Source organism: Borostomias antarcticus, assembly GCF_949987555.1.
Source record: "Borostomias antarcticus genome assembly, chromosome: 11".
Classification (NCBI taxonomy): Eukaryota; Metazoa; Chordata; class Actinopteri; order Stomiiformes; family Stomiidae; genus Borostomias; species Borostomias antarcticus.
The window spans coordinates 4,169,273-4,193,904 of NC_140244.1; the positions used below are offsets into that span (position 1 = coordinate 4,169,273).

General features: G+C 43.2%; 1 protein-coding gene across 1 annotated transcript in view; it reads left to right on the forward strand.

The window, feature by feature from the left end:
- Nucleotides 1–24,632, forward strand: part of cita (citron rho-interacting serine/threonine kinase a) — a gene marked incomplete at its 5' end in the record, with an annotated part of 58,639 nt that overhangs the window by 14,097 nt on the left and 19,910 nt on the right. Inside the window, 22 exons of the mRNA XM_084445900.1 lie at nucleotides 164–307; nucleotides 1,811–1,930; nucleotides 4,457–4,627; nucleotides 4,997–5,050; nucleotides 5,594–5,647; nucleotides 8,119–8,259; nucleotides 9,247–9,372; nucleotides 10,091–10,186; nucleotides 10,329–10,445; nucleotides 11,536–11,645; nucleotides 12,123–12,297; nucleotides 14,073–14,270; nucleotides 14,764–14,817; nucleotides 16,595–16,792; nucleotides 18,447–18,640; nucleotides 19,225–19,360; nucleotides 19,658–19,762; nucleotides 20,346–20,486; nucleotides 21,712–21,819; nucleotides 22,102–22,297; nucleotides 23,022–23,192; nucleotides 24,133–24,156. Of these exons, the coding sequence (XP_084302026.1) occupies nucleotides 164–307; nucleotides 1,811–1,930; nucleotides 4,457–4,627; nucleotides 4,997–5,050; nucleotides 5,594–5,647; nucleotides 8,119–8,259; nucleotides 9,247–9,372; nucleotides 10,091–10,186; nucleotides 10,329–10,445; nucleotides 11,536–11,645; nucleotides 12,123–12,297; nucleotides 14,073–14,270; nucleotides 14,764–14,817; nucleotides 16,595–16,792; nucleotides 18,447–18,640; nucleotides 19,225–19,360; nucleotides 19,658–19,762; nucleotides 20,346–20,486; nucleotides 21,712–21,819; nucleotides 22,102–22,297; nucleotides 23,022–23,192; nucleotides 24,133–24,156 (2,833 nt within the window). The remainder of the gene's footprint in view (nucleotides 1–163; nucleotides 308–1,810; nucleotides 1,931–4,456; nucleotides 4,628–4,996; nucleotides 5,051–5,593; nucleotides 5,648–8,118; nucleotides 8,260–9,246; nucleotides 9,373–10,090; nucleotides 10,187–10,328; nucleotides 10,446–11,535; nucleotides 11,646–12,122; nucleotides 12,298–14,072; nucleotides 14,271–14,763; nucleotides 14,818–16,594; nucleotides 16,793–18,446; nucleotides 18,641–19,224; nucleotides 19,361–19,657; nucleotides 19,763–20,345; nucleotides 20,487–21,711; nucleotides 21,820–22,101; nucleotides 22,298–23,021; nucleotides 23,193–24,132; nucleotides 24,157–24,632) is intronic.

Here is a 24,632-nt window from a genome sequence, read left to right on the forward strand (position 1 = left end):
CTCAAAGTTTAATCCCATGAAATCCGATCTCTGCGAGGAGATAAAATTATATTATTAATAATTAGCAGAGAAACTTCATGAATGTACAAAATTGTCATTACCATACCTTTTTAAGCAGATCTCTGAAGCACTGAAATCTGATATACTATGTTTGGTTGACCAGATGGAGCAGGAGATTTCCAGGTTTCAGCGTAAGATGACTGACCTGGAATCAGTGCTCCACCAGAAGGATGTGGAGCTGAAGGCCTCGGAGACCCAGAGGGGCATCCTGGAGCAAGACCTCGCCACCTACATAACGGAGTGCAGCGTGAGCACGCGTATATTATCCTACTGTAGCTAGATGAGTTTATTCTAACCATAAACCCCAGGACAATATACTGTATATACTGTAGAGGAAGATGAAGCCTACTCTTTGCCAAGGGGGCACATTAAAGATACATTTACAATCCTGCCTTTAATGGCCACCTACGACCACCTAAAAGCTAGGGCTGGGTTTAAAAAATCAAATGATTCTGAATCGATTCATGAATCCCAAAATCAATCTTTTATTTAATGAATGAATGAATAAATGAAGGAATTAAATAGTTCATTCATTCATTCAATGATTCATTCATTCATTCAATTTTTGAAATCGGTATCGATACCCAGCCCTAGTATTGATGTGTTGCATAACTTGGCAGTCATGTAATTAAGGTTGCAGCTAAAAAAACAGGTTTTAGTAACACTAACCGAATCGATATCGAATCGAATGTGATAATCGATTCTGAGCCTTGTGAATCGGAATCGAATCAATTCTTGAAATTTGAATCGATACCCATCCCTACTAAAAGCACTACAATATATACTGTAGGAAATGGCATGGTTATTTTGGTATACAATTTGGGGTTCGGTGTCTTTGCCCGGGATTCGAACCGCCGACCCTACGATCATTGGGCGACCCGCTCTACCTCCTGAGCCACAGCTCCCCCGCCTCAAAACGCATCCTGCTTGTTAGACTCCAATCCCAAGCCCTCGACAAACGGCCGCCTCTGAAAATACCCAGGTGCCTTTCAGCTGTGGAAGATGAAGCGGCGCCTTGCAGGGCGCTACATTAGGCCCATTTTCTGCGATTGGGCGGCGTCTTTGAACACATCTAACTGCAGACTACTGGAGCCTAAAGCCCAAAAACACATGATTTTCCAATTTACATCTGACATCAAATGCATCTGATCAACAGTGCAGCAGAAAAGGCTCCTCAGATCGCACACAGCCTCGTTAGGCTAGTCTAGGTGGATCGTTTATCGCTACATTCCTGCTTGGCTGTATGTAAACCGGTACAGCGATGGCTGACCAGAACAAATAAGTCCTATAAGCAACATATCCAGACATTTTGAGCTGTACCGTTCTTCCCCGTCTACATTCAGGATTCCCTTTTTAATAAAGCCCAGTGTTTAGGCTACTTTACAGTTTGTGTTTCAGAGTTGGTTGGTGCATTGAATACTGTGTTGTGTTCCTGAGCGTTACCAGTTAGCAGATGGTGATCGCCCTCTGCTAACTGGGGTCTGGATCAGATCAGGGCTTTTGACCTGGTCCAGCCCTTTTTCAGACTTAAGCCTAGTTTCCTGAAGCTGGAATATAATGTTCCCAACAATTTAATCTGTCATTAAAAAAGGAACGTTATATACAGTCGTTGGCAAGTTTCCGTATTTATTTTTTATGTTGATAAGATTTGAAATAGAATCCATCGCACCCAGCGTGTCCTTTTCTCTGGACCAACCTGAACGCAGCGTCACCCGTCATCACCACGTTGTTTGTGCTTGTGTTTCCGCAGAGCTTGAAGCGCAGTTTGGAGCAAGCACGTGTCGAGGTCTCCGAGGAAGATGACAAAGCACTGCAGCTACTCCACGACATCCGGGAGCAAAGCAACAAGCTGCAGGAGATCAAGGAGCAGGTAGAATGTCCACAGTTTCAAATGCAACTACTAGTGAAGTGCCATCTTCTGAACACTGACATTATGAGTATATATTGAGATTAAATCCCCCCCTTTGATTAATGTAGGATAACTCAATCTTTGCACAAATATCAAAGACAAAATCTGTTCTACAAATGGCACCTCAGGGTTCAAAACTATCATTTCCCACTGGTGGCACTGGTGCTACCAACTTTTTCATTTGAAACTTGACCGCTGGTTCTCCTCATCTTCACCCGTCAGCACCGACGTCTAAAAACTACACGGTTCCTTAACAGCCACTGAGAACCTAGCTTGTGATGGACCAGGGGACCAGCATTTTGTTTAACAAAATAGGACTGAATACAATGTTTTCCATTTCTTTTGTAATCAACTAGATACAGTAGCTAAGGCTGGCTTTACACGGTGAAACTTTCACGCAACTGTAGTTGCTTGAAACTTAGGTGAAACTATGTTGCGATTGAGTGGCATGGTGAAAAGCCCTCTGCAACGCACTTGAAATGTGTCTGAAACTCAGCCGCAACAGTTGCAAAGTTTTCAACTTTGTGAAACTAGTTTCACGCAACAGACAATCAAAACACTGATATAACGTGTCAGATGATAATGTCATAGTTGATTAATCGATCAACCGATTTCAACTCGACAAACTAGCTAAATCGAAGAGAATAATATATAAACTATATATATTATATATTTTAAACTACTATTATTACGATTATAAACTACTACTACGACTGTTTCTAGTGAGAAAACAATTTGACAGATGAAAATGACCAAGATCAAGGAGCAGGTAGAATGTCCACAGTTTCAAATGCAACTACTAGTGAAGTGCCATCTTCTGAACACTGACATTATGAGTATATATTGAGATTAAATCCCCCCCTTTGATTAATGTAGGATAACTCAATCTTTGCACAAATATCAAAGACAAAATCTGTTCTACAAATGGAACCTCAGGGTTCAAAACTATCATTTCCCACTGGTGGCACTGGTGCTACCAACTTTTTCATTTGAAACTTGACCGCTGGTTCTCCTCATCTTCACCCGTCAGCACCGACGTCTAAAAACTACACGGTTCCTTAACAGCCACTGAGAACCTAGCTTGTGATGGACCAGGGGACCAGCATTTTGTTTAACAAAATAGGACTGAATACAATGTTTTCCATTTCTTTTGTAATCAACTAGATACAGTAGCTAAGGCTGGCTTTACACGGTGAAACTTTCACGCAACTGTAGTTGCTTGAAACTTAGGTGAAACTATGTTGCGATTGAGCGGCATGGTGAAAAGCCCTCTGCAACGCACTTGAAATGTGTCTGAAACTCAGCCGCAACAGTTGCAAAGTTTTCAACTTTGTGAAACTAGTTTCACGCAACAGACAATCAAAACACTGATATAACGTGTCAGATGATAATGTCATAGTTGATTAATCGATCAACCGATTTCAACTCGACAAACTAGCTAAATCGAAGAGAATAATATATAAACTATATATATTATATATTTTAAACTACTATTATTACGATTATAAACTACTACTACGACTGTTTCTAGTGAGAAAACAATTTGACAGATGAAAATGACCAATCTAGCTAGCTAATTTTCGTGAAATAAATACTAGATAAATCAGTTGCATGAGACTGATTATTTTTTGAATTGCTTTGTGTAACTGTCAAGTTGCATTGAAAATATGTTGAATGCAATTTGCAACCTGCAACTAGTTGCATGAAAGTTTCACCGTGTAAAGCCAGCAGGTTGTCAAAAGTATCGATACTTCAATACTTTTACAATACCACGTGTTTAAAACGATATGATCTCAACTTTAAAAAATAATAATAGTAAGTAATTCTAAGTCATTCTATATGTGACGTGTGTCCGTCACGTTCGTAGCATGAGGTTCCATTTGTAACATGAGATTTAATACCGTTCCAGACCAGTAGAGGGCAATAGCGATTGCTCATAAACCTTATACCGCTTTCCTGGATGTGATTTTGTTATATTTGTATAAAGAAATGGAAGTACAAGAACAAGTGGTACAAGTGAAGCAACATGAGAGAAAATGAGAGAAATTATACTAAAATCTCACAATATGATACACGATATTGGGTTCACAATATCGATACGATATAACAATATTTTTAACAAAACTTGACTTGATGAATATACGACTGGAAAAAAATGTATTCGAAAAACACAAAATTCAAAACAATGCTGTTATTTACCCTATAGTTCCATTTTGTAATGTTTGTTTAGCGCTTTTCTGGGTACCCAAAGTCGCTTTATATCAGTAAATAAAAAAATAAAAAAGTGTATTATTATTATTTATTAAATTCTTCTTTACTGCGAGACAGTTTCGCATCTCGACGATGCATATCATCGCGTTTTTGCATCGTAATATTGCGTGGCGCGATATATCGTCACACCCCTACTATGAATCTTTCGATGAATCTATCTGTGTCTGTCTGTCTTTCTCCACCGGGCGGTGGCGGTCCGTTCTCCCTGGGCTGCAGGAGTACCATGCCCAGCTGGAGGAGATGCAGGTCACCATCCGGCAGCTTGAGGAGGACCTCTCCGCTGCCCGGCGGCGAAGTGACCTTTACGAATCCGAGCTCCGGGATTCCAGACAGACTAGTGAGGACCTGAAGAGGAAGGCGGTGGACTACCAGCAGAGGATCCAGAAGGTGTGTGCGTGTGTGTGTGTGTGCGCGCGTGTGTGCGCGCGTGTGTGTGCGCGCGTGTGTGTGTGTGTGCGCGCGTGTGTGTGTGTGTCCGTGCAGGCGGGGAAAGTTATCAGGGGACTGAGGCAGTCTTGACAGACACTTCAGCAGATAATGAAAAGAAAGCATCTTGTGTATTGCAATAAAAAACCCGCTGTGGCACTGCCACAATAAAGGTTTATCTTTAAATAAGCTTGTATCTGCTCTGCTAATGTGATTGTAGTCATTTGAATAAGATCTATGCATTTGCCAACTATATTAGAAGTAGCCTGTGATGATAAAAGCAGCTGGTTGGTAGCGCGTTGTGCTAATCTGTCGTCATGGCTGTTCAAGGCAAAGGAACAGGGGAAAACGGAGGTGGAGGAGCTCCTCACCAAACTGGAGAAGGTACGTCGCATGTCCATGGATCCGTGCGTGCGTGTGTCTGTTTGTAACTACTATCCGTTTAGTTTGAAAGCAATAAATTAAGACATTTTCACTCACTGATGAATTCAGACTCATTGTGTTACAATATGCAGTCGTTCCTGTGGCAGACGCATTAAAGGGGAACGCCGCTGTCATAGCAAGTTTAGCTCAAATGTCGCTTTGTCCTCAATTAAACCGATCCGTACACACCAACATTTAACCGATCCGTGCAGTAGTAAGCTAGCTCCTTATTACAGTGCAAAAGGTATGGTGTAGTGTGTTCGGCGAAATAGTTCTGGCTCAAATGGAGCTTTTGTTTCAATATTCGGTTTGAGAATGCGATGTATTTCACATGACGGCATAATGACACCGGTAAGATCACACCCTGCGCTTCCTGCCTTGAACTACATTACAAATCAGTAACCGATAACCTTCTTTCCTTTTGTATTTTTTTAATGTAGAATAGTGTTTGTCTGTTCAACCTCCTCTTTCACACTCTGTCCAATATGTCATTCTGTTTTTCAGACCAATGCTGAGCAGCAAACGAAAATTCAGGAGCTCCAGGATAAACTCTCCAAGGTAACGTTCCTCTTCATAGTTTTATGGGGGTTTTATTTCATCTGCATGCAGAGGACTTCCAGGTTGGGAACAAAAATGCTTAATGGGTCCAGATGAATGGTTAACCTTCATCAGGTCTAATGAAAATGACTGGTGCCGCTGCCATCACCCTTTGACAAGTAAGGCTTCCATTGCCATAGGATACCAGGCCAAACTGTTATGATATATTTAGATTAGATTATGAAGGGTTGAAAATCTTAGTTTCCCAGTATTTCTCCTACCATTGAACCATTTTTAGTTTTTAATTCTTATTGGACCATTTTTAGTTTTTAATTCTTTTAATTGTATTATTTCTTTTTAATCTGTTCTCATTCTGTTTACATTATTTATGTTTTTATTCATCTCTTTTTATGTAAAGCACTATGTGCTACATTGATTTGTATGAATGGTGCTATAGAAATAAAATGACATTGACACTTTCAGAAAATGGCCTCGCGTCACAGAAAACTGTTGAGGCACAGTTGCAGCTGTACTGTAAGTCCACGTAGGCCCGCCACTGTGTCCCGACAGTAAATGCGATTTTCTGCTCGATTTCCTCATCGTCCACCCCCAAGCCTGCCAGTGTCACTGGTGATCAAGAAACACAGCGGGGCCGCTTCTCCGCCCAGGGCCGCCCCAGGGCCGCCCGACCACCGAAAACAAACATCGATTTAGTTTCTCCTTAATGGCAGCACGATCGACGTTCTTAAACCGTGAAAGAAATGACGTCGGATTCCACCGGCACTTCCCTGAACATAATAACCATGGTCAAATCTCACAGTATCGAAATAAAATCAAAGGAAACAAAAAAACGTGCATATTAACCTAAGTACTGTAAATTAACCGGCCATTAATACATTAAGTAAGCATATTTTTTATTTCTATAGCACCTTTCAAAGATCAAAGGTCACAAAGTGCTTCACAATTATCAAACAATGGAAGAAACACACATATAAAAACAAGGACATAAAAACAAGTAAAAACACATGGGGCCTGTCTGAAAAGATGAGTCTCTAGCTGAGTTTTAAGAGTACTGAATGATCCTGAAGAACTAATGAAATTGAGTCATTAACCTGCCATTAATGAAATTGAGTCATTAACCTGCCATTAATGAAATTGAGTCATTAACCTGCCATTAATGAATTTGAGTCATTTTTTAGCATGGTGCCGAATGATTCCATAGAAGTGCAAGTAAACTATATGCAAGTGATAAAGAGATCTTCAGGAATGACGCCAATGCTGCTGATCATGAAGTCAAAGCCGTTGCGTTTGTGATGAAACATTAATAGGTTGTGATTATTTAAGAGGGAATATTTTGACTTGTTTAAGTGGCTCTTTGAGGATATATTTGTTAGTTCTAGTACATTTTTGTTCAATATTTCTCCAGTTAATAGGTCTAAAGGGCATCATTTTAATGACTGAATTTCAAAAGCACCATGGACCCCATTCATTTGCCTTAGGCTGATACAGTATTTCTCCAATTTGATATTAGAAAGTTGGTGACTGACTTAAGAAATCCTCAGTAAATGCATTTCATTACTTTATACACCCATGTGCTTAAATGCAGAAATACATGTACATTTTATTTACACTGCATAGCCTTATAACATATTATAATTTAGCCTTCATGCACAATATAGAATGCATACAATACAATACAACATGACACTGGCAAAAGGGATGGGATTTCAATTGTTGGCAGATGTATTTGCGCCTGACAGCTGCCCTGCCAGGTACTGTAGCTGCATTTATGACCCGTATTCATTAATTATTCAGTCAAATGGATGATGATGAAACTGAGCATCGAGCCGTTTGTTTTGTCAGCTGTTTTTATTTGTCTCAGTGTAAACGTTGAGTAGCTCACTCAGCCTGATGATGGGCTGCCTTGCGTTCTTCTCCCTCCCTCTTGCGCACGTCTTCTTTCGGACATTTTGTTGACGAACGTCGCTGGTTTACTGAACGGCACCAGGCGACAAGCAGGGAGCGTGGACGCCTCGGTCCGTGCGGAGGACGAGTTCTCGCTTCTAAATCCCTCGCACGGCAGCGCGTCCATGTAGCTTTGCTTTCAATTACAACGTCTTCAGATTCAGAAAACTTTGTCGTTAAAGAAAATCATCTTAAACTGGCTCAACAATCAACACAAGTTAACACAACAACATACAGTACATTCCTAAAACCAGCACAGGGAACCATTAAAAATAATCATAATATTACTATGTGCAAAGTGGCATAGTGCGTGTGTAAGAGTTCTTCCTCATTATTTTTTTTAAAATCTGTATGGCAGTGGGAATAAAGGAGTTCCCAACTTCCCAATAAGTGTTTTTCTTGGCCAGGGGAACTTTATAGCGACGGCCTGATGGTAGTAGCTGGAATGACTTGTTCAGGGGGTGAGTGGGATCCTCTTTAATGAGGTAGTCTTGTAAAAAGCCTCCCCTCTGACCTTTGACCCCTAGGCTGTGAAGGCGAGCACGGAAGCCACGGAGCTGCTGCAGAACATCCGTCAGGCTAAGGAGCGCCTGGAGCGCGAGCTGGAACGCCTCCGCGGCAAGACGGACCCCAGCGACACCCTCCGCAGACGCCTGAGAGAAACCGAGGTGAACAACCATCACCACCAGTAACGCTCTGCCCCTCCCGTCTCCCCGCTGACCCCCCACTCACATCCCAATCTCCACACTGACCACTGACTGGATTGACCGTCAAAGGAATAAGTCAGCTGACTGGTGGATTTCTAGTTACATTTTTAGTAAATTCTATGTGCAGACTCCTGAGAGAAACCGAGGTAAACATCCCCTGGTTCATCTTCATCTTTTTCTATTAAGTTTCTTTATTTTATTTTATTTTTTTCTTACCTTTTGTAAATTTCCACATGATACAACTGTATATTTTTGCAAAAGCCAATAAAGAAAGCTATATATATATATATATATATATATATATATTTTTTTTTTTTTTTTTTTTTAACGTTCCCCTGGTTCAAAAACAATCACCTCTACCTGCCCCCAAGAACTACTTCTAATGGAGCGGAATCATTTCAGTGAAGATGAAGTTGAAGTCGACAGTGTACACTTATATTTATATTAGGCCTACATGTGGCCCATAAGGAATTCAATTTTCAATTCAATTCAGCTTTATTTTTTATAACACTTTTTACTAGTGATGCTTCAAACGATCGGACACCGATTTTAATTGGCTGATTTTCACTCCAAATGACCGATCGGTGGTCGCCAAATTGGCCAGATATTTTGAGTCTATTCAAGCTGGCTAGCTTAGCTACAAAGCTAAATGTTATCGGGGAATAAGGGGTCGGTTCAATTCAGAACGTGAAATAGTGACTAAATAGTAATAGATGAGGGTACAAATATAGAACCTGTTTGATGTAGCTTGATCTCGGTTTGTATAACAATGTCCAACATCCATTGCGATTACATGAGTTGTGAAGTAACATTGGGTAACGGGTGAGAAACCGTTTTGGAGAATTACAATGTGGAGTCAGTGGAGGATTAGGGTTAGGTTGTAATAAAGCTAGTGAGGAATTAGAAACAATGTCGATTTTTAACCCGATTCTGTGGCCTGGCGTCTAGGAGGGCAGGAAGACCCTGGAGAACCAGGTGAAGAGGCTGGAGATGGTGGAGCGACGGGAGAACAAGCTGAAGGACGACATTCAGACCAAGTCCCAGCAGATCCAGCAGATGGCCGACAAGATCCTGGTGAGGGAGCAGAGAGACGGCTCACCCCCGTGGGGGTTTTCCGCACAGTCAACCCTCACACAGAAGGCCTCTCACCCTGGCCTGTACACACGCTTCCTGACTGCATACACACTTCCTGACTGCGTACACACTTCCTGACTGCGTACACACTTCCTGACTGCGTACACACTTCCTGACTGCATACACACTTCCTGCCCGGGGGCCATCATGAGCGGGCAGCGCTGCTGCCGTCACAGCTCTGCAAAGAGAAGATTAGATCAACTTTAATCCCCAGGGGGGGAATATGGGCGTTACAGCAGCAAGAACAACAGAGAAGGTGCAGAATAGATCAAGAGTAAAAAATACATATATATACAATATACATGCATACAAGAGTAAAAAATACATATATATACAATATACATGCATACAAGATTAAAAATATATATACATACAATAATACAATAATAAAAAAAATATACATACATTATATACTATATAATAATATACATTGTATAATATATATACATAATATACATTGCCCTGTTATAGTAAAGTGACAGGTGACATAGGGGGCAGGCAGGGTTGGGGGTGGGGCCTCAGGCACTCATAGAGTCTGAAAGTTGATTCCAGAGACTAACTGTCTACGTCGTTATACATCTAGTGATTTGAACAAAACCTCAGTAGCGTGTGTGTGTGCGTGCGTGCGTGCGTGCGCGTGTGTGGTTTCCTCATGTAGGAGCTGGAGGAGAACTTAAGGGAGACCCAGGCTACAGCCCAGAGGATGGAGGCTCACTTGGGGCAGAAGGAGAGGCTCTACGAGGACAAAATTAAGGCAAGTAGAACAATTAAGCTCTCATTGAGAATGGAGCGCTAGTCTGTTTCTGGGGTTGGAATCATTTGGAATTGCATTATTCCAGAATTGTGAATGAAAAACGATTGACTAGACCGGTAACATGTCTGCACTGTTCAACAAGGTTCTGGAGGCCCAGATGAAGGCTGACCTGGCCGACAAGGACAGCCTGGAGTCCAAACGGGCCCAGCACCAGGAAGAATCTCGAGAGAAGTGCAAGCTCATCGGCGAACAGAAAGCGGTACGGGCATCATGATTGATCCAGCGTTGTTTGTTTTGTTTTTTATCTCAGGCTTCCCACAGTCAGGAAATTCCTGGAAAATTTATGAAAATAGAAAAACTGTTTTTCAGGCCTGGAAATGGTTTGGAATTATCCAAATGTTTTGGAAAAGTTTTGAATATACACTGTTTTGGGCAACTGAAAAAAATAAAAAAAATAAGTTTAAAAAAAATAAAATTAATAAAACATATTTTGCCCTCTAGCGCATTTTGAGTACTGCCGACATCAGGACGAAACCTCCAGACCAGGTCACATATGTTTATAAAAATCCCAAAACACGTCTAACGTTACGCGAAATACGTTCCTTGTGTTACTAATTTAAAATCTAGTGCTAGACTGTACAGGCTGCATGACCATTGAAACTTCACTGGTATCACGTGATACACATTGGTGTATGCAGCTAGCTGTCAGCAGGAATGTCTTAACGAGCGAGTAGAGGTAGCAAGCGCTAGCAGTTTGCTTATCCACAAACATACCTGGGAAGTGTGTGTAATCATTTCTGGCAAAGATTGACTAATACAGGCAGTCTAAAAGAGCAATAGAATAGCCTATATTCCTTCACCACAAAAAGAGCCATGACATCTCTGATGGCGCAGGAGAAAGAACAGAAGTAACCCTCAGATTAACTTGATGTTCTGTTATTCTCCTTCACTCACATCTCTAACACGTACCTAGTGTACATGCACACAAGATTAGGCTCAAGAAAAAATATGCTCACAAGTGCAAAAGCATGTTTGCAGCATTTCCCTGCCGAGTTGTAATGGACTAATAATAATAATGCATTTTATTTCAAGGCGCCTTTCATAACACCCAAGGTCACCGTACATGGTTAAAAACAAGTAAACACAGACACAAAGTTACAACAATAACAAAACGGTTATAAATATAAATATAAAAATTCCAAAATTATAGTGAGTATGCCTGTATGAAGAGGTGTGTTTTGAGACTGTCACTACTTCGTGGTTTCAGCGCAGTGCATTGTTGTCCGGATCGCAAACCGTCTACAAGCATAAGTTAAATATTTTGAATGGGTGCGATTGTGTGTCTCCAGACCATCAACGCCATGGACTCCAAGATGAAGAACCTGGAGCAGCGCATCGGTGAGCTCTCCGAGGCCAACAAGCTAGCTGCTAACAGCAGTATTTACACCCAGAAAAACATGTGAGTATGACGGCCATCTTGTTTTATCAAACAAACTAACCACTCCAGCTGTCTCCCCTCTCGTTCCACCAGTGCCTTCCCATAAAGAACGACGAAAAACAATACGTAGGCGTGTGACTCGACCACTTCTGCCCCCCCCCCCCCCCCCCTATAACCCGCCCCCCTCCTCCCCTACCAGCGCCTGCCGGACGCTCCTTCCCTCTGGAACGACCACCCGAAACCACTCTGCCCCTCTGCAGCCAGTTACTCATACAATTTTCCCCGTCAACATGAACCAAATAAAGTTTTTAACCACTTTATTTGACCAAATATTGTCAATTTCTGACCAAACCGACAAATAATAGCTTTATAGTTTTTCAACATGCATACAGTTTCACAAGCTAGTTACTGTGAATGAGGGCTTAGCTAGCTTACTCTCGGTAGCCTAACCTTAAACTAACCTCAGCTCTGCTGCGCGTTTCTCTTCGGTTGTGGTAGGAAAGCCCAGGAGGAGATGATCTCGGAGCTGCGGCAGCAGAAGTTCTACCTGGAGTCCCAGGCCGGGAAGCTGGAGGCCCAGAACGCCAAGCTGGAGGAGCACCTGGAGAAGATGAGCCAGCAGGAGCAGAGCAAGAGGAGCCGTCTGATGGAGCTGGAGACCAGACTCCGTGAGGTGAGACTCGCGCCCAAACCTGCCGGAGACCAGATTCTGTGAGGTGAGACTCGGGTCCAAACCCGCCGGAGACCAGACTCCGTGAGGTGAGACTCGGGTCTAAACCCGCCAGGGAGCCCAGACTCCGTGAGGTGAGACTCGGGTCCAAACCCGCCAGGGAGCCCAGACTCCATGAGGTGAAACTCAGGCCCAAACCCGCCGGAGACCAGACTCTGTGAGGTGAGACTCAGGCCCAAACCCGCCGGAGACCAGACTCTGTGAGGTGAGACTCAGGCCCAAACCCGCCGGAGACCAGACTCTGTGAGGTGAGACTCGAGCCCAAACCCGCCGGAGACCAGACTCTGTGAGGTGAGACTAGGGGGGCCAAACTACACTGGACCATTCCATCACCACCAGACCAGCGTATGCGACACCAGAGACCTTTAATTCATCACTGCAAGCGTCAAAGGGAGTCGCTGTTTGCTCAGTTTACACTGGTGGAGCTCGTCTCAGGCACCATTGTTTATGGTTCAAACACAGCTTTAGGATATCTGCAAAAAGATATGCAACATGGGTGACTGTGACTGTAATATAGGCGGTAAAATTAGTATACAGTTGAACAGTCAATTGTTATCGTCTATTGTATAAGCAAGAGTCAATTGTTATTGTCTATTGTATAGGCAAGGTTTACAATTGTTCATGTGTTGGTTCAAGTGTTCAAGTTCAAGTGCCCACCTCCTATCTGAGCACTCAGGCTGATTGTGTGTGGGAGAGGAAGGTATTTAGTAGCCTCATGAGACCATCATGATCTCCCGAGCTCACATCCTTTCACTCCACTCATCAGTCTGGCAAAGCTCAATAGAGATCAGTTTGTGCTAGATCAGAAATCGATCTAGCCAATCAGTGTTCTAAGAGGCGTGGTTTAGGTGTGACAACAGCAAGAAACGATATTGGCCGGGTTTCCCAATAACGAACCATCTTAAGGATCTCTTCTTAAGCAACCCTTTGTATGGGAGCTAAGAAGTACTTTGGAGTTAAGTGCTTCTTAACTCGTTCGCGACGTTCGGGAAACCCGGCCATTATGGTTTGTTGATCTGATTGGTGGAAGTTAGCCCGTAATAGACAGTGATAGACAGATGGTTCAACCAATCACCTGCCAAGAAGTTTTGAAAGGCCCGCCCTTTTCCAAAAAGTCTTCAACGAACCCAGATGGTTGAATGGAACAGACCATCTGGCACGTCAGGTTAGGTATTTAATACCAAACACGCAAGCATCCCTATCCTAGCCACACCCCGACTAATCAAGCCTGCACTTTTCTTTTATGTGAATTTGTGTGCACCGTATCCTTGCGCACGTTTGTCCTATTTCTCTGTTTAGTAGATACTATTATGTCCTGCTTAAACGTGTGGTCTGTCAGTAATATTCCACCCCTGCAGACCATTCTTTGTTTGTTTTTTTCTGAAATTCATGTTTCAGATTCAGAAAACTTTATTGTCCGTCGTTACAGAAAATCGTCTTAGACTAGCCCGACAGTCAACACAAGTTAACACAACAACATACAGTACATTCCTAAAACCAGCACAGGGAATCATTAAAAATAAGCATAATATTACTATGTGCAAAGTGGCATTTTATGAGTTCTTTCTCATTGTTCATTGTTTCCTCAGTGTTCTTCCTCATTGTTTCCTCTGCGTTCTTCCTCATTGTTTCCTCAGTGTTCTTCCTCATTGTTTCCTCAGTGTTCTTCCTCATTGTTTCCTCCGCGTTCTTCCTCATGTTTCTTGACTTGTCGACAGATGGGCCTGGAGCACGAGGAGCAGAAGCTGGAGATCAAGCGGCAGGTGACGGAGCTGACGCTGTCCCTGCAGGAGCGCGAGTCGCAGATCAGCGGGCTGCAGGCCGCTCGCCACGCCCTGGAGGGACAGCTGCAGCAGGCCAAGACTGAGCTGGAGGAGACCACCGCCGAGGCCGAGGAGGAGATCACCGCCCTCCGGGTGAGAACACACTTTCTATCTCCCTCAGGGTGAGAACACACAATTTGGCTTCCTCAGAACACATAGATATAAAGGGCTCATCCTAAGGTGACGAAAACAACGCTTCTTATTTTCATGGAAATACACACCAATTAACGTATATTCCTGCCAAGTCTGTTCCACAAGATGCCACTACATTCTACAAAGTGCAGCACCTTTAAATTAACGGAGGGTTTTGACGATTTTTGGAGGCGGCTTGGAAAAACAGCAAGGCAGCTTTGGGGGGGAGGGGGGCAAGGCGCCCATCTCCCAAATTTGAATGGAGGAAAAACCCTGTGCCCCTAACAACCAGCACCGCTAAATTTCATTCACTACAAAAGTTGAACATCTCAGCAAGCCACCGTGTACATTTAGAAACATATTTATTTGCCATCAATAACGGAATTGAGTAATTTAGCCCTTTAGCTTTCTCTCTGGGGTAACGGCGAGTCCTCTGCTTCTGTTCCCCTCTCAGACTCACAGGGATGACATCCAACGCAAGTTTGACGCCCTGAGAGAGAGTTGCTCGGTAAGTGGAGCCATCAAATGTGATCCTGAGTAATCAGGACATCTCAAATGTGATCCTGAGTAATCAGGACATCTCAAATGTGATCCTGAGTAATCAGGTCATCTCAAATGTGATCCTGACTAATCAGGACATCTCAAATGTGATCCTGACTAATCAGGACATCTCAAATGTGATCCTGAGTAATCAGGACATCTCAAATGTGATCCCGACTAATCAGGACATCTCAAATGTGATCCTGAGTAATCAGGACATCTCAAATGTGATCCTGAGTAATCAGGACATCTCAAATGTGATCCTGAGTAATCAGGACATCTCAAATGTGATCCCCAGTAATCAGGACATCTCAAGATCCACCTGCCTGTGATCCATGATTGCACAAAGCGTCCATGGCTGATGAGAATGTTATTTGACACGCTTACATCCAAAACCATTCCCATTCCCACCTCAGGACCATACAATTTGAAATAAAATTTGTTATAATTACTGTAAGGGTGTCATGGTGGCACTTGCATTGTTTTAAGCAGTATGCCCAGTGGTGAGTATATTTTGTTTGAAGGATAGTAGATCAACATAGTTACAGTATATACACTGCTCAAAAATGAAAGGAACACTTAATCATCACATCCAGCCCTCAATAGGTTAATGATTTTGGTTTCCATGGACCGTTCTTACTGTAGGTCATTTTGTTATCAACGAATTACACAATGTAATCGCTAAAGATTTTCACCTTGGAATATTTTGTTCATCGAGATCCACGATGATGATGAATGATTTAAGTGTTCCCTTTCCCATGTCTTTGAGCCATGTGTATATATAGATATATATACATTGATAGCTCATTATACTGTATATATTAGCTGTGTAAAAAATGTATACAGAATTTAGATTATTTTCCACAATACTGTATTGATTTTCCAGACCCTCGTATAGGTACATATATATATTAGGGCTGTCAATTTAACGTGTTAATTAGATTAATTAATGATGCAAACATTAACACGTTAATAAAAAATTAACGCAAATTAATCACATTTATCAATTTCGTCCAGCTGTACGTGTAGGTGGCACAGTTGCCGCGTCATTGCCTGGTTTAACATTATTGAATATATGTCACAGTAATCAAGTACAGGTATAAAACTGTAGTTGAACTAGTTGAACTATACTGTACGTTTCCTGCTGTTTAAAGAAACATTCTGTACAATTATCCAATTGTAAATGGAATCATTTTTCGGAGCTAATGGCCATAGTCAGATGCCTAAATACTTACAATACATGTTACTCACTAGGGTTGGGCTGATTGATTGACCTGCGATCGAAATCAGTTGATTTTCATTATAAAAATTTGATCAGTGGTCGCGGGTATTCCTTTAAAGTGTTTTTTTTATATATATATTTTTTATTATTATTATTTTTATTTATTTTTTTATTCCTTTAAAGTGTTCAATACAGAGAACCTATGATATGACACAAAGAACTTGAGACAGATTTCTCTGTTAAAATTGTGAGGATATTTCCTAGAGTGCAGGCAGAACACATTTTTGTGGGCCGACCAGCCGAATGACAGAGCGAGCTAAGGAGCTGCTGGCCGGCGTGGCGTTTATGGGCTGTGTCCATATTGAATGAATATATGAATATGAATTTATGAATATGAAATTCACATATGAATTTTAGGTTGTAGTTTTGATCTTAAACACCCATCTGTCGCCGCTCGATGCTGTCCTGTGATCATGTTAACCATCTTGTACGCCTGTGTGCGTGTGCGCTTGTGTGTGTCCAGGTGATCACAGACCTGGAGGAGCAGCTGACCCAGCTGAGTCAGGAGAACGCGGAGCTGAACCGTCAGAACTTCTACCTGTCCAAGCAGCTGGACGAGGCGTCGGAGGACCGGGAGGACCGTCTGCAGCTGAGCCACGACCTGGACCGCCTCCGCAGGGAGGTGGCTGACCGTGAGATGCACCTCAACAACCAGAAGCAGGTAAGACACACACACTCACACACACATGCACACTCTCTCTCTCTCACACACACAAACACACACACACACTCTCACACACACACACACACTCTCACACACACAAACACACACTCTCACACACACACACACACACACACACTCTCTCTCTCTCACACACACACACACACACACACACTCTCATACACACCTACCCATACACATTCACGCACACACACAAGCACATACACACACACACACTTACATTCACTCACACACACTCACACAAACACACACACTCACTCTCTCTGTCTTTCTCTCACTCCTGTAAAACAATTACTTTATAGTACTACTTTACTTGACTATCAATGAGAATGTTTCAGAAGTAAAGATGACTAAAATAACAACTTTTAAGTCTCATGAACATTTGCGACATATTAGGCAGATCAGTGCAGATAAAGTCTTCATCTAAAATGAGACAATATAGTAGTGAGTGCTATCCAGAACTATAACTTTTGAAATCTTCATTCTAATCAAATTGTATTTCGTTTTCATTTTCTTACAAAGCACATGAGCTTTACTAAGGCTGTCAGCAGGCTGTCGACTCAAACATGAGCCACACATCCTCCACTTAGCAGCCGGGCCAGGGAGGCAGACAGGCTGACACCATGCATGAATTCATGAGCAGCAGGGCATCATATCCATGTAGCTGACTCGTCTTATAATTGAACCTCCCCCGTCCATGCCTACAAAAAACAATCACACAATGTCCCTTTCGCATACGCACATACACACACACAAACACATTTACTATACAACAAGTTTCCCAGGGTCAGGAAAATCCTGGAAAAATCCTGGAAGTCAGAAATGTTTTCGAGGCCTTGGGAAAGTTAGTAAAAAATAATTAGGTCACTCAATTAATACAACTAATTTAATTAATTACATGATCTGTAATTGAAAGCAACTAGTTTATTGCAACTAATTGCATACCTGTACATAATTTTTTGCTGGGAAAAGCCCCCAAATTAGGATATTTTGATTAAAATACATTACATTATTGTGGTAGACGAGTAAATCATAGACATTACAAAAGCTGGCTTTAGAAGTCAATATATTGTTTTAGTAAATTATTATTAGCAATATCTTATGTGTAAGGCTATCAATCAATCCAAGCAACAGATTCAGCTTACGCAATACATCTGTGGATTTTCTAAACTATTGATGGCGGCTTGTAGCTGCATTGGAGGACATCATTTGCAACACTTCAATTAAAGGAGTAGTAAAGGGGAAATGCATGTTTAGCCCTGTTTTAAGGTTACTTATGATCATATACAATGGTTCAGATCAAAGCGTTGACAAAATTAGCATTTTTTCGAGAAAGTTGATAATTGCTCTACCACCGTTTTGGTCATACAATGGATGTGGGTGGACATCTTGAAAAATTATTCAGGGATCTTATCTTGCCCCAGGGTCTTATCTTGCCCCAGGATCTTGGGCTCTACATTTTTGGTCAAGGAAATTTGGTTTTAAGTCATTGGGAAGTCATGGAAGTACTCAATAGGTCAAAATCATTAAGAACCCTGATGTAGTGCAGAGTTAGAAGCTTAACTGCAGTGTCTGACAGGTCAGTAGTGAGCACACACGTTCAACGCCTGCTTTGTTGTCGTTGTCGTTGTAGAACATCGAGACCCTGAAGACCACGTGCAGCATGCTGGAGGAGCAGGTGGTGGAGCTGGAGTCCCTGAACGACGAGCTGCTTGAGAAGGAGCGTCAGTGGGAGGCGTGGAGGGGGGCGCTGGAGGACGAGAAGAGCCAGGCCGAGCGCAGGACCAGGGACATGCAGAGACTGCTGGACAACGAGAAGCAGAACAGGTTTGAACGTCTGCAAAGAAATACACACACACACGAGCGCACTATCTGAGAGCACAAAGGAACCATAGACTACTAGATGAAAACAGGATGTAACAAACGCATACAAAAAAATAAATCACGGGCCACTCTGTCACACACACACACACACTCCCGCAGGTGTAAACCAAGTGAAATGGAATAACAGTAGGGCGATTTGAATTTCAAGAATCGATTCGATTCCGATTCACAAGGTTCAAAATCGATTAACACGATTCGATTCAATATCGATTCGGTTAGTGTTACTAAAACCTTTTTTTTTTTTTAGCTGTAACCTTAATTACATGACTACCAAGTTATGCAACACATCAATACTAGGGCTGGGTATCGATACTGATTTCCAAAAATTAATGAATCATTGAATGAATTAATGAACTAATTATTCCTTCATTTATTCATTCATTCATTAAATAAAAGATCGATTTTGGGATTCATGAATCGATTCTGAATCATTAGATTTTTTTTTTACCCAGCCCTAAATAACAGGTCACTCTCTCACAGCACTGCAAGTGTAAACCAAGTGAAATGGGTGTGTTTCCAATGCTAAGGATGCGCGCAGACCAGCGCAGTACCGAGTCTCGCCAGGCGGTGGAGCTGGCGGTCAGGGAGCACAAGGCGGAGATCGTGGCCCTGCAGCAGGCCCTGAAGGAGCAGAGGCTCAAGGCGGAGTCTCTCTCTGATACCGTGAGTCTGGTCTCTCCCAATACCAAGGGACTAGGACTAGGCCTAATCTGTATTTGGAAACTAACCTTTCAGCCACTAAACATATTCTTTGTATTTTAAGAATCTTTAAAGTTTGTTACTGTTATTTTTTTATTTTATTAATTTAGGATTTTGCCAGAGGGGACTTCATTACCCCTGCATGCCTCTTGTACGTCAGTATAGTTTGTGGAGTACTTGTGTGTTTCAATACTCAGTGTGTTGTGTGTGTGCGTGTGTGTGTGTGCGTGTGTGTGTGTGTGCGTGTGTGTGTGCGCGCAGCTGAACGACCTGGAGAAGAAGCACGCCATGCTGGAGATGAACGCTCGCAGTTTACAGCAGAAGCTGGAGACCGAGAGGGAGCTGAAGCAGAGGCTGATGGATGAGGTAGAGACCATACACACACACACTCTCACACACACACACAAATACACACACACACACACACACTCTCTCTCACACACACACACACACACACACACACACATAACCAATGTTTACAGATGTCGATATGATCTGTATAAAAACAAGTTCCTATGATAATCAAATACTGAAAAACACATGCAAACACTCTATTTCCAAAACGTGGAAAAACGGATAAATCATAAGATTTACCACATTGTTTCCTCTCAAAAACAACACAGAACAGCAGCTTGACAGAAATGATTATTGGTCGTTCTGCCCTGTTTTGCCAATGTTTTCCGATAGCAATATATTAAAAAAGGACTAACATCAGCCGATATGATTGCCGATATATCGGTTATCCCTCCTTCTCAGTCTTCCGTGGGGGTCTGAATCTCTTCATATACAGACTGTCTATGGGTTTACTCTGTGAAATAGGAATGCACTGGAGGTTACCCAGCTGGGTAGCACCTGTAGTAGGGGCGGCAGAGGGGACTGTGGCAGGTAGAGAACATGTGTCACACGCCCCCGCCGTGGGCCCCTAACCCTAACCCTTGACCTCCCGCAGCAAGGCAAGCTGCAGCAGCAGATGGACCTGCAGAAGACCCACATCTTCCGCCTGACCCAGGGTCTGCAGGACGCCCTGGACCAGACGGACCTGCTCAAGACCGAGCGGACCGACCTGGAGTACCAGCTGGAGAACATCCAGGTACGCGGCAACATCAGCGTCTACTTTTTCACTTCACCTTTGAATTCACGGTGATTTGGAATTAAATATGGATGCTGCTGTCCAGGTGTGTCTTGAAAAATAGATTTTATCTCAATAAACCAAGCTGGTTAAATAAAGATTTATTTTAAATGAATTGAAACATGGTTTTTAAAAAGTCACATTTTAATTGCTGAATTGGAATTTGAATTACATTTCTGAATGGACTGAAATTAATTGAAATCCTGCAAGCGACATCATCACCCTTCCAGTTGTTGATATGACAGGTAAATCATTATATAGCATTAAAAACCTGGAATGCATGGACAATTGATTAATGCACAGGAAATTCTCGACACGGTTTATCAACACGAGACCAAGGTTTATGTTCTGTTGTTCCACATTCACACAGATAGTTTGCTGTAGGTGGAGAAGCCGGTCAGTCCACACCAGGTTCTTAAATACTGTGCTGACATTTTGCATTAACAGCTTACTAGAAATACGGATGATTGGTCCTCATGTCAACATTGTTAGTGTGTATATATATATATATATATATATATATATATTAATTCAAAGCAAATGAAATGCAAAGTCCCATATAAAGTAGCAGAAACATTATTAGATCAGACTGTTTGCTGTCAGCTTTGATTGACTGAATCGGATTTTGAGTCGGATCACTCTTTCTGAAACACTCTTTCTTCTCTCTCAGTAGCACTTTATATTCTGTATTTACTAAAGAGTTGACAAGATGGGTACTATAAAATGATTCAAAACAAGGGACTCATTTCTAACACTTATTTGTATATACCTGTATGCTACTGTACATTGAATTGTATATATGCTACATTGCATCTTCATACTAAGAGATTTAAACCTTAGTTAGATATAAAACTTCAAAGTAAGCTATACCAGAAATAAGTATAAGAAGTATACTATAACAGTAAATATTCTGAAATTGTTCACTTTTTACATCAGTGGTGGATGAGAATAGCCTACTATGTGCCTGTTATAAGTGGGCATAGCCTACTACATACCGCGACTAGCCTACGTAGCCGGATAATTTTGATCTTCGTGCAACTAGTGCATCTAGTGATTATTATTTGTCTGTACAACGCTCCCCATTCAGTATGGGTCATTTGACCCCCGAACAGCACTATAAGTAGGGGAAATACTTTTTCAACCCGAGGGCACAGTGACATATAATTTTGTCTTGATCCCACCCTAGGCTGTTTATTCTCACGAGAAAGTGAAGATGGAGGGCACCATTTCCCAACAGACGAAGCTCATCGACTTCCTCCAGGCTAAGATGGAGCAGCCCACCAAGAAGAAGAAGGTGTGTAGTGGACACAAGGCACACACACACATTACACTAACCCTCATCCCCTGCGTGGAGTGGACACACAAGACACACACACACGTATTACATAGAAATGCACACTGGCGGAGCCTTTGTTCAACAGTGTGAGCTGGCAACTTGAGGCTTGCCAGCATAAACGCCGCAGATCTCCAGATCACCAGCCCACACTTCTGACCTCGCGGACGCCTCAGATGGCACGGACTGTAACTTTGAGAGAGGTGACCGTCCCCCGCCCCCCCCACTTCCTCTCGTTCGCAGGGCATATTCGGCCGACGCCGGGAGGACGTGGGCACCAACATGAACGGGGCGTCGGGTCCCCCCCCGGGCCAGCTGGCGGTGCCCATGCAGTACAGCGACATGAAGGTGGCCTGGGAGAAAGAGAGGTCGCGCTGCTCGGACCTGGAGGAAGCCCTCCAGAAGATGAGGATCGAGCTGCGCTCGCTGAGAGACGAAGGTGGGTGGGAGGGGGTCGGGGGTTAGTCGAGGAGCAGTCCTATCACGTTATCTCCACACTTCGTTTCTCACTGCACCAATGCTGGAGGAAGGTCTGGCTGCACTCGGTACGATTCAGGGAAAAGCGGGTAAAACGATGTGTTTCTATAAACCGATCACACACGTCTTCGGTGGAGTGGTTGGCAGGTTGTTGTCGTTTCACGTAATGGACGCCACCGATTGGCCAGTAATAAACATGAGGCTTATCCCCAAAACCTACATCCGTTGAGCCGGACTAGTCGAGGAGTGGACAAATATATATACAGTATATATATAACAAGATATCAAATATGAGTTAGACCAGTTTGACCTGAGACTAGGGCTGGGTTCAAATCAATCAAATGATTCGGAATCGATTAATGAATCCCAAAATCGATCTTTTATTTAATGAATGAATGAATAAATGAAGGAATAAATAGTTCATTAATTAATTCAATGATTCATTCATTCATTCATTTTTGGAAATCAGTATCGATACCCAGCCCTAGTATTGATGTATTGTATAACTTGGCAGTCATGCAATTAAGGTTACAGCAAAAAAAAAAAAAAAGTTGTATTAACACTAACCGAATCGATATCGAATCGTGATAATCGATTCTGAATCGGAATCAAATCGATTCTTGAAATTCGAATCGATACCCAGCCCTACCTGAGGCCGCCGTCTAACATGTCCGATCTCTACACAGCCGCCCATTTCAAAGCCCAGGAGCACGCAGTGGCCCCCTCCACCCCCGCCGCCGCCCGCCAACAGATCCTCATGTCCGCCATCGTCAAGTCTCCGGAGCACCAGCCCAACCCCAGCAGCCTCCTGGCGCCCTCCAGCTCCACGCGCTGCAAAGAGACGTCCACGCCAGAGGGTAGGCCACACCCCCGGCTTAAACATCACATGACCTGTTACGTTTGGTTGGCAGCGTATGCATGATAAGTCCAACCATCTCCCTTTAGATCAAATATTGCTCCGTTTCAAAGGGTTATTATTCCCTCAAGGTCCACCACTTGTCCCCTTCGGTCAGCTCCTTCTCCGTGTCGTGTTTTCGTCTGCCCTTCTTTCCACACCACTGGTCTAGCGTTGCTGTCCCCTCTGTGTCTCTGGTCTAGCGTTGTGTCCCCTCTGTCTCTGGTCTAGCGTTGTGTCCCCTCTGTGTCTCTGGTCTAGCGTTGCTGTCCCCTCTCTGTCTCTGGTCTAGCGTTCTGTCTCCTCTGTGTCTCTGGTCTAGCGTTGTCCCCTCTGTGTCTCTGGTTTAGCGTTGTGTCTCCTCTGTGTCTCTGGTCTAGCGTTGTGTCTCCTCTGTGTCTCTGGTCTAGCGTTGCTGTGTCCTCTGTGTCTCTAGTCTAGCGTTGTGTCCCCTCTGTGTCTCTGGTCTAGCGTTGTGTCCCCTCTGTGTCTCTAGTCTAGCGTTGTGTCCCCTCTGTGTCTCTGGTCTAGCGTTGTGTCCCCTCTGTGTCTCTAGTCTAGCATTGTGTCCCCTCTGTGTCTCTGGTTTAGCGTTGTGTCCCCTCTGTCTCTCTGGTCTAGCGTTGTGTCCCCTCTGTGTCTCTAGTCTAGTGTTGTGTCCCCTCTGTGTCTCTGGTCTAGCGTTGTGTCCCCTCTGTGTCTCTGGTTTAGCGTTGTGTCCCCTCTGTGTCTCTGGTCTAGCGTTGTGTCCCCTCTGTGTCTCTGGTCTAGCGTTGCTGTCCCCTCTGTCCCATCTGTGTCTCTGGTCTAGCGTCGCTGTGTCTCCTCGTTGTCTCCGCTTCCTTCTTAGTCACGTTCAGACCTCTTTCTTCTTCTTCTTCCCTTCCTGCCGCCGCTCACAGAGAAAAGGAGGGTGACGTTTGAAAGTAAGTCCCTCGGCCACCTCCCCGAATCACCCGGCCATCTCTGTCACCTCACCACATCTGTCTGAGCCGTGTCATCGTCCCGCTTTGACCGCGTAACGGTTCGGATTTAAACGCTCCGACGAAGCCGAGACGCCGGGAGCGCTCGGTACAATAGGACCAAGTGTCTGGACGCCGTTCTTCAGTCCCGGTCCAGAGGATAGTTCCGACTCCAGAACTCGCTAATTAACGTTCTTCGCTAATTAACGTTCTTCGTTCTGCTTTAAGACCCTAACCATTATGGACTAGAACGTAATTGTGCACTTACCTTGTAATAATGGTCTCAGGTTAATCTGTGTATTTAAATAATGGTCTCGGATTTATGTCCGGTATGTACAGTCCATGTCATGTCCTGTACATGTCTCTGTGCTTAATGTTGTTCTCTGATATATACAGTTAAATCAGAGGATATTATTCACTATATATATCAATAGCCTCTC